At 48.4% G+C, this 10,276-nt stretch overlaps 1 protein-coding gene across 1 annotated transcript; it reads left to right on the forward strand.

Moving 5' to 3' along the window:
- Positions 1 to 1,397: 1,397 nt before the first annotated feature.
- Positions 1,398 to 6,005, forward strand: IBA57 (iron-sulfur cluster assembly factor IBA57). Its single transcript, XM_032182811.1, has 3 exons — positions 1,398 to 1,753; positions 3,015 to 3,361; positions 4,579 to 6,005. The coding sequence occupies exons 1-3, from the start codon at positions 1,446 to 1,448 to the stop codon at positions 4,968 to 4,970; spliced, it is 1,047 nt and encodes a 348-aa protein (XP_032038702.1). The 5' UTR covers positions 1,398 to 1,445; the 3' UTR covers positions 4,971 to 6,005.
- The last annotated feature ends 4,271 nt before the right edge of the window (positions 6,006 to 10,276 follow it).

Below are 10,276 nucleotides of genomic sequence, written 5' to 3' on the forward strand. Positions count from 1 at the left end.
CTCCTTCAGGCGTGGAGCTGAAACTGCCTAGAAAAAGCCTCTACCCCGAAAAGTGAGAAAACTTCTCCGAGGCTGGGAGAAGTCAGGAGCGAAGCTGAGCAAACGCTGGGAGAGCCCTTGTGAGAAAACCTGCTTTTTGGAGAGCCCTCGGTCCTCGCCCCTCCCATTAACTGGCAGGAGCATTCACTCACGACCGCCGTCCAAAGAGTCTTCAGGAAACGGATTTGGGGCGGAAACGTGCATTTTTTGCTGTTTTTCTGACAGCTGGGCTGTCTCTACGACTCCTCCGGCAGAGCAGGAGCCGCTCCCCCCAGGAGACGAAGGGGAACGGAACCCTGTGAGGCGTCCTTGAGGACGGCCGGTGGTCAGAGGCCCCTCGTAGGGCACCCACTTTGCAGTGCTACACACAGCAGAACAAATAATTGTGGACGGGAGTTTGTGTGCTCTGAGGAAAAAAAAATGGAGCAAATGAATGTTTGGCAGCAGCGTTGAGCCACAGGTGGGCGGCTGGGGGTAGCTGCTGTGGGCACAGCAGTAGTGGCAGGATAAGGGGGAATGGCTTTAAGCTAAAAGAGGGGAGATTTGGATTATATATGAGGAAAAAATCCTTCACTTAGAGGATGGTGAGGCCCTGGTGCAGGCTGCCCAAAGGAGCTGTGGGTGCCCCGTCCCTGGCAGTGCCCAAGGCCAGGCTGGATGGGGCTGGGGGCAGCCTGGAGTCCCTGGGGAGGTGGAGGGTGGGCAAGAGGCTCCCCATGTCTGCCTCATCCATGGGGCCAAAGCTGGATCCAGCTGTGGGTACACGGTGCCTGTTACCCCTGGGGGCTCAGCCCAGCTCTAAAAACACAACAAAAAGCAACAAGAGGCATCACTTCTCTGCATCCCCAGCTGGCTCAGCCACCCTGTGTGCAGCTCCCCCAAAACACCAGCCCCATCAGCCGTGTTTTAGGGCTCAGTGTGTTGTGCCTTGGGGCCACCCCATTTACTTGGGGCCAGCTGATCCTGCCATACCCAGGGCAGCAGAAAGGACTCAACCACAAGTGACAGACACCCCTCAGCTGGTGGACGAGCCCCAGGCTGACCAACCAGGGCCACACCAGGCCCTTGAGAGCCGCCCGTCCCTTGGGAGCCACCCCAAGGAACGCCACCAGGGTGGGCGAGCAGTTCGCTGGGTTGACCTGGCGGCCCTAGGGGATTCGGCGGCCAGGTCTACCCGATGGGTGAGGGCAGTGAAGGGGGCGTGGTCACACGCCGAGGGCGTGAATCATCGGTGGGCGTGGCCTGCAACGGGGGGTGGCTTGTAGCTAAGGGGCGTGGCTTGTATCCAAGGGGCGTGTCCCTCCCCGCCCCGCCGGCAGGTGGCGCCCGGCGGACACACACAAGATGGCGGCGGCGGCGGGAGGAGGAGGCGGCGGCCCGCCCTGACAGCCCGTTACCCCGCCGCCATGTTGGTGAGGGCGGGCCTGCCCGGCCTGCGGCGCCTGTGGGGGCGCGGAGGGGGGAGAAGGGCCGGGAGCGGGGCCGGGGCCGCCGCCGCCGCCGCTTGGTGCTTCCCGGCGGGCCGGGCGCTGCTGAGCGTGCGGGGAGCCGAGGCCGCCATCTTCCTGCAGGGGCTGCTCACCAATGACGTCACGCGGCTGGCGGGGGCGGGGCCAGGGCCGGGGGAAGGCGCCGCGGCCCCCCTCCCGCGGGCGCTCTACGCGCATGCGCTCAACGTGCAGGGCCGCTGCCTCTACGACCTCATCCTCTACAGGTGAGACCAACCCCGGGGGGGGGGCTGAGGGAGATGGGCGAGACCATTGCCAGGTCTCGGGGGGGGGGGGAGCCTCGGAGCCTGCGCTGTTGCCATGGAAACGGGGGCGCGCGGCCTGGTGTGTGGTGGCATAATTCTAATAAAGTGATGATTCTAAAAAATATTCTAATAAATATTCTAATAATTCTAATAAAGGTTATTCTTCTAATAATTCTAATTATGTATCTTATTTTATCATTCGCATAACACTATAATTATTTTATTTTATCATTATTAAAAGTGATATTTCTTTATGTTATCATCACAAAATGATCATTACCACAAGTATAATTATTTTATTTTGTTTTACCGTTATTAAACATGATATGTTTTATTTTATCATCAGAAAGTGATCATTACCACAAAAAGATATTTATTTTATCGTCATTATAAAATGATAATTTTAGTGTACTTTACCATCATAAAATTTTAGTTTTTATCATTATTTTAAAACAATATTTCTTATTCTATCATTATCATAATTTATTTATTTATTTATTTTATTTTATCATTATCATACAATGATAAGTCCTGTCAGCGGCGGTCACGCACCCTCCCGTAAGAAACTTTGTACGTTATGTCTTTAAAAATTAAAAAAAAAAGTACCAAAAGCAGCTCCTCTGTCTGATTTTCCTCACTGGCTGTCAGTTCTGTGAATTATCCCACAGCAAATTACAATAACCTGATTTTTTAAAGCATCCCTCCCAGCAGGTCCAGTGCCTGAGGATCTGTCTGGATGGTGCCCAAGGGGTTCAGGGTCTCCACTCACTGCAATTAACGGGGTCATTAGCACAAGCAGGGTGTCCGGCACTAATTACACTTCATTGCCACCTGAACCAGGTGTGAGAGGGGAAATGTGTAAGCCAGTGAATAAACATCCCATTTATACCGCCAGGTCACTCGCTCAGTAATGAAAGGCCCAAAAATGAAGGCCAAAAGATGGAACTGGCAGTCTGCTTCTTGAGCTGTTTATGGTCTGGAAGAGAACAAGAAAAATATGTGTCAAAAATACGCTCTAGGTGACCCAGCTTGAGCAGGGGGGTTGGCCTGGATGATCTCTGGAGGTCCCTTCCAACCTCAGCCGTTCTGTGATTACTTTGTTACAGGGTGCTGAGTGCTGTCCTTGCCTGCAGCAGCATTCCCCAGATCTCTGGCTTCGGACCAGGCTCAAGATAATAATGCCTGTTTGCTTCCCTGACCTTGTAGGTGTTGCTTTTTTTAGGCTTCACGAGAGTCCAGAAGAAGAGCCACACATCCTGCTGGAGTGTGACAGCAGCGTGCTGGACGCCATACAGAAACATCTGAAACTGTACAAGATCCGGAGGAAAGTAAACATCGTCCCCTGCCTTGACCTTTCTTTGTGGGCCGTCATCCCTGGGGAGCAGGCTGGAGACATCTCTGGCTCCCTTGCACAATGTGCAGACCAGGCTCTGGTTTTAACTCCTGACCCCAGGACAGAAGTCATGGGGTGGAGACTGGTTACAAAGAAAGGAGCAAATCTGACAGAGGTCATCCCTGGGAGTCGTATCGGGAGCATTCAGGATTACCACAGGCACAGGTATAAGCAAGGTAAAGCCAAAACCTGCTTTGCACTCTGGATTTTAGATAAATACATTTCTTTATGATGAGAGTCTTATTATCAGAGACCGGTGGAATAAATTATAAAAGCCACAGGGGAATGCCTCAGTGTGCTTAACTTTTTAGTAAAGGCAGGAATTGTTTGCTAATTTAAGGATAAGACTCATCCAGTAGTTACAATTCCGGCCTGTGACAGAATTAGTATTTGAGTCCAGTTTCCCATTACAAAAATTGTGGGATTGTGGGTCAGCGAAAGATAAAGGGGATTATTCATTTTCTTAGAAGGGAATTTCTGTGGTTTGAGTCATTTTGATTATTTTGGAGTTATCCACAATCTACGTGTTTTTCTTGTTGCTAAGGAAGGACAAGGAAACACCCTGACATACTTTCCTAGAAATGTATGACTGGATTTGCAGTTATTTTGGGGGCCAAGGAGCGTATGTTTGACTTGAGAAGGAATTCAGTCCTGAACGCCTCTGTGCCTGTGCAGAGCTCCCACTGATTTCCCTATGTCCGCATAGACAGTGGAATAAAATAATCAGCAGACAGAAAGATGTGGGTCCTCTGCTAATAAACAATGATCACAACCTGAGTGTCTGGTACAGAAAAGCAAACTGTGAATGGGTCACAGTGGGCTGGACCACGGTGGTGTGCTGCCTCCCAGAAATATCAGCACTAGACTTGCTTGCTACTACAAAAAGCCAGGCCCAGCACTGCTTCAAAAAAAAAATAATAAAGATATGTCATTGTTCACAAAAGAAGCAGTCATAGCTACCCATACAGCGTTTGACAGTTGGCTGGATTACTTTTGCTAGCTTTGAAGAAAATAACTCATTGATGAGTTCTCTTCTCCTGTGGGAGAAGAGAATTTTGCCATAAGCAGTAAATGTATGTTGATGCCTTCTTATGGGAGCCTGTATTGCTCTGGTTGCTTCGAATTTCCACCACTATCCCTATGAAGTGCTTTAAGCTTCACAAGATGAGGATTTAGTGCAGTTTTTCCAGTTATCTTTTAAAATAATCTTTGCTAACCCTGATCATTTATGGGTAGTGGTTTCATTAAGGCCCAGACCAGATTACTGGCAAGCTCATTACTTCACATTGCTTCTTTTCACCTCTCATTTGATAACACAGAGGAAACATACTCCAGAAATCTAAAATACTGAAGATCTTGCTGTGTTTACATGTTGGTTTTACTCCTTTCCTAGGAATTCCTGAAGGTGTGAAGGATCTCCCTCCTGGAGTAGCCCTCCCGCTGGAATCCAACCTGGCCTTCATGAACGGCGTCAGCTTTACCAAAGGCTGCTACGTGGGACAGGAGTTAACAGCCAGAACCCACCACATGGGTGTCATTCGCAAACGTCTGGTGCCGGTGCAGTTCGCAGTTCCTCTTCCCCAGGAGAGCATTCCTGAGGGTGCCGAGATCTTGACTGAATCGGGAAAGTCAGCTGGCAAGTTCCGGGCTGGAGGAGATGAACTCGGCATAGCTTTGCTGAGGCTGGCTAATATAAACGAACCACTCTGCCTAAAAGTAGCGGGTGATAAGGTGAAGCTCACCGCAAGGATCCCTGAGTGGTGGCCAAAAACTGCTAGCAAATAAATGAGGAGGCGCCGCTTGCACATTTGCCTTATTGAGAATATTTGTGTGTGACAAGCTTGGGAAGGTGACTGTGCCTTCAGCTGTTGTTTGTGGTGTTCGGTGAGGGGGTGTGTCAGCAGAATGCTTCAAATTGGGCTTAAACAGCAGGAGCCCAAACCAACAGTGAGTGCTGCTGACTGTAATGCTTTGTGCAGAGACCCTTACGCAGGGAAGCACACCTTTCTCTGAGGGTGCCCCTTGTTTATTCGGACTCCTGCTGAATCTTTAGTCCACCGCTTGCTCCATCAAGCTGCATTCTGCACGGGGTGCTGTGTGTATTGAGAGACCAAAGTGAGTGATGGGGCAGGAGTATCACCACTGTATGCACTGAAGTTTTGTGTTCAGAATTACCAATCTGTGGTATTATAATTTTTCATTGGAGAGCATGCTGCACTTAACCTTGAATAGGATGTATCGTTGCTATACTCAGGCTGAAGTGTTCATTGCAAAACACTCATTGCATTGAGCTTCTTATTAAACTTGCTGATTGGGTGGGTATTTTTTTTTTTCCCACCACTCTAACTTCTAATTGTGCTCAGGAAGAGGAATAAATTGTACTTCTCCTTTCAAATCTGCATTTAATACATCATGCAAGAAATGTGGGAAAGCTCTCGAAGTATCCCTGTCCTGTTTCTTGCCTCATAGCCAGCAGAGGGTGCACAGCCAGAGCAACCTGCACCGAGCTCCTGTGCCATTGCTCACCTTGGCCACGCGTGCTTTGTTCACTCCAGCAACTGTTCAGAGAGGAAAGTGATATTTTATGGAAATGAGGTGTGCAGGGGCACACCCTGGAGTGGCCATTGTATTGGTGTACTGGTGCTTGGCTGAACAATCTATTACTATAAGCACCTTCCCTCCAGTGTTACTGATTGAGTTGCCAACAACAATTGAGGGGGGGGATTTTTTGGCACCTCTGTAATTTGTACATGAATGTGTGCACAGTTACACAGGAGGAAAGATTCCTCGCTGTGTTTCAGTTACGCTGGTGTAGTTGCACATGAATCACAGTCATTGCAAATGAAGGTAATGCCAGGTGAAGGTGTTGTGATTAAATGCAAAAAACACTAAGGCCACATGCCTCGTAATCTTGTAGAAAAATCCTCTGAACTTTCCTGAAGGCTTTGGCAGGAGTAACACAGCTGGTGAAGGGACAGCGTGCCCCCACGTCACACTGAGGTGCTCGCTCTTCCCTCTGCGTTAGCTGCAGTCTCTGGGGCAGGGGTTAGTGCTCAGCCTGGTGCTTGGGGCTGGATTTTCACCATGTTCACTTCTCTGGCTGCTTCATCACCACACTTTTCTTCCAGTAGTTCTCTGTGTCCCTCATACAAAAAGCCCGTTATGGGCGAGTTCCTGCTGCCATCCCTTGCTGAGGTTTTCTCCGTCCACTGTCCCCTCTGGGTTTTCAGAGCAGCCCAATACTTCAGGGTGTCTTTGCTGCTTTTTGCTATCTCCTGCTGCTCTTCTTTGAGCTTGTTCCTGCTTCTGCAATCGATGCATCCATCTCTCTGTGCCCCAAAGCCAGACAGATCTGTGCCTGTCAACCTGTGGTAATTTATAGGAGCCCTATGTATTTTTATATTACAATAAATCCATTACATGTTCAGTCTTGTATTTCCATGGGTGATGAAGGGGGTGTTGAGAGAGTTTAGCGGGTGGCTAAAAAAGCTCTTGTATGCATATTTGTAACAAAAAACCGTCCAAAGCGTGTTCTATTACTGTGAAGGGAATTTATCTGTGAAAAAAATGCCCATATTGCTTAAAGCTCATTAAGCTTGCTGTGAAATGAATCTGTGGAATATCTCATTAAAAGTTTATTGTATCAGTAATTTAAATGCGACTTCTCTTAGAGAGAGAGACATCAGCTGTTGTTTACCTTGTGCAAGGATATACAACAGAAGAGCTGTTAGGGCTGGTTGCCGACAAGAAACAAGTTCAACACAGCCCTAAAACACTTTGATGGGTTTGAGATTGTTAAAAAGTCTCTGCGCCGGAAAAATAAATTCAGCTGTGATGCTTCACACTTTCAGGATCCTCTGAAGGCGACAAAGGAGAGCCTGTGCTGCCTGTGTTTATGCCAGTCTGACAGAAGCAGCTTTTCCTCTCAGCCACCCACTGTGCAAAGCCTTCTCAAAATAGTTATATTGCACTGCCATACCAACAGCCCGAATAAACACCACATTTCTTCTGTCTGGGGAAGCCCAATAGCTCATTCCTGGTGCGCACACATTTCTCTCCCAAATAGTTGAAAGGCTTTTCTGTTGTCCACTGCTGCATTTTTCAGAGTGCAGACTGAAAACATACAGGCACAAAATACGCCCACAGGCTGATTTTCAGAGGCACTAGACCACTTCTGGAGGTGAGAAGGGATGTGGCAGAAGTTGGGAGGGCAGCCCCCATCCCTGCCACCTTCTTTTTTTTCTTCCTTTTCTCCCTCACAGCCTGCTCCATCACTGAGAGCTTTGGCTGGGCAAGCTTGGGCTGAAAGGTCAGCAACGCAGCTTTATAACTATGAGCTTGCATTTGCAGTGGCATTTACTCTGCTATTGATTTTCGGTAAGGAAAATCTCATTCAGCTAAGGTAGAACTGAATGAGGCATAAAGATCCACTGCTGAATGAAGAAGCTATCGAATACAAGCTAGTCAAAAACGGAGTAACCACTGACCTTTCTGTTAGCTGCATAAACTAAGGGGTCAAAGTGGCACTTTTAATGAGCAATTTCAGCATGAATGAGGAAAAACTGGGGAATAAATCACTGGAGGGCCACTGCCTGTGTGATCTGATGCCTTCCTAGCCAGGGTTTAGGCACAGCCCACGTATTAGAGGATTGCCTCCCTACAGACTGCTCTCAGTTGCCAAAATCCTTATCAAACTGCTTGCTCTGAAATTTCCAGCCAGCTGTAGACAGCCTGAAACACCTGAGCATGGCCTTGCAGGGAAACAAGACGCTTTTATGGTGCAAAGTCATCTGGTTTTTGTGCTTTTGCCAGCAGGGGATGAGCATTGCCCCAGGTTACCGAGCTCAGCTGCGTGTATTTACCTCCCCAGAAGCTAGGTGAGGTGAATCCCACACCAGGTGCTTGTCTCAGACTAAATATAGCTGAGAAAACGTCAGCCAGAGCAGATTACATCTGTAAACACGCAGCTACGGGACATTGTTGTGGCTATTTAAAAATCGCGATGGCCCTGCCCGGGAGAAGTTTCTGGGCTTTCTGAGGTGGAGCAGGGACAGCATCCAGGACCAGTGGGCAGCAGGAGAAGGGGGCACGTATAATTTCTGGGAAAAAAAAATATACAAAAAATGAACATTTCAGTGGGCGGTGGCAGCAAAGGGTGGGCGGGCCGGGGCGGGCTGTGAGGGAGGGGGAGAAGGGCTAAGATGGCGGCGGGCAGTGGGGCTGAGGGGGTTGTGAGGGGAGGAAGGGGTTTTTTCCCTGTGAGGAGCAGCGGTGTCACTGCAGTGGGGTTGTTGGGCTCCCTTAGAGCTGAGGGGAACCCCTGTGGTGGTGTAAATAAATAAAGGACTGTCTCTGAAAGCACCAGGGTTTCTTGTCCGTCGTGTGCCCTGCTGGGGATCTGTCGGAAGTTAAAGGGTTGTGAGGGGTGCTGGCACCCCAAGGGGTGATGTCCCTGACCTGATAGGGAGCAGGACGGAGCTGTGAAGCAAGCAAACGTTATCGCTTGAAACCCCAGCAGGGTAAGGCAGGCGTCGTTTTCTGACTGTTGAGGGGAATACCCTGAAATGTCTGGTTTCAGGAAAAAAAGTGGTGTTTTTTTTTAATTATTTTTTATGTTTTTCTTCTGTTTGTTTCTGGAAGCAATGCTCAGTTTCACGTTTCTGGTTTTTAAGTTTCCTCTCATAACAAAAAGCCTAAAGGTGTGGTGAGGGGTCCCGAAGGAGGAGTGCTGGTGCTGAGTCTGCTGTGCATGCAGGTGGTTGTGGGGTTATTGAAATCACTGCTGCCTGCCCTGTAAAACGTATCATTACTTGAATGAATCCACTGCTGTGGCCTGCTCAATCTTATTGATAGCTTTATTAACATTTAGAGTATGTTTGTCAGCTGTTGATACTTTACTAAGACCTTTTAAATCTTTACTGAGTTGGAGTGCTGCGCAGGTGAGTTGTAAATGCCACGCATTCCTCCTCAAAGCATGTGGTGTTCCTGCCTTTCTAACAGGCACGTTTTCTTCAGAGTTTTCAATACACAGCAGTTTGACAGCTTATGCTGACTTTTTCATAGCTGTCCCTGCTGAAACCCACCTCTGCCAATGCATCTGCACAGGCAGAAGGGGCTCTCAGTGCGTTGCTTGGAGGTGTAGGTGCAGCTACCAGTGCTGGTTCCTTCATTACCTTCATGGGAGCATGGGTTCTGCTGCCTGGAGGCAATGAGATCTGCTACGTTTTGACTTAAAACTCCTCCTATCAACCATTTACCTTTTGTTTTTGGCATAGACTGTGAGCCCATCTTATTCTGCCATACCATGCAGTTCTGAAGCTAGTAGAAATAGTTTACCTCCAAGTAGATTTTGTGGATTTGTGTGTGGATTTCTGTATTGTCCCCTCTCTTGTCCAGGTCAAATGAGTGTGAAATTCTGTTGTCAGACTTCATTTGAAGCCGTTGGGGTGTCCATATCACTAAATTGAGCTCATGTACTTCAGCACTGTTTGTGTTGCCGTAGCACTGGAGTTGTTTGGACCTTGTCTGTTTCTTTAATCCTTGGTCAGATCTCAATCCCTGGCTTGAGATCAGACTTGGTGAAACAATCGAGCTTGGCCTGTACTTTTGGCAGCGTTAGTGCAAATACGTTATTCTACAAGCCTAAACGTGGAAGTGGCTGTTAGAGCTTCCTATATCACATTTATGTACACTGTTGGTCTTAAATCATGCCCCCATCCGACTGTTGGGGAGGGTGGAGGAGGACAGCCACCTCCTCGAAGCCCTTTGTGATAGGGGAACAGCGACAGCCTCATCATGAGGGGCTGAGGCTTTTAGGAAGGGAGCCCTCATTTCCTACGTGCTGCTGTGTCAGGAAAACCATATGGAGTGACTTAAATCACATCTGGGGAAAGTTACTTGCTGCGGGAAATTCTGGGGTGTGTTCTAGCAGTGCTGTCACTGGCAAGTGCCAGGGTGATGGTGATTGTGAAGGATTTTAGTGAAAATGCCTTGGGAACAAAAATCTTTGGATGAAGTTTCTCTTTTTTTCACCATTTTTTAGTTTTTAGTCTGCCTGCACTAAGTTGTTCAAGAATTCAAGAAAGCAATTT

The sequence above is a fragment of the Aythya fuligula genome, chromosome 2 (assembly GCF_009819795.1).
Source record: "Aythya fuligula isolate bAytFul2 chromosome 2, bAytFul2.pri, whole genome shotgun sequence".
Lineage (NCBI taxonomy): Eukaryota > Metazoa > Chordata > Aves > Anseriformes > Anatidae > Aythya > Aythya fuligula.

Excerpts from the sequence above, each read along its gene's own strand:
- IBA57 (XM_032182811.1), top strand. The coding sequence starts at position 1,446 with ATGTTGGTGAGGGCGGGCCTGCCCGGCCTGCGGCGCCTGTGGGGGCGC. Across the intron at positions 1,754-3,014 it reads TACGACCTCATCCTCTACAG|GCTTCACGAGAGTCCAGAAG; the intron begins GTGAGACCAACC and ends TGCTTTTTTTAG. Across the intron at positions 3,362-4,578 it reads CAGGCACAGGTATAAGCAAG|GAATTCCTGAAGGTGTGAAG; the intron begins GTAAAGCCAAAA and ends CTCCTTTCCTAG.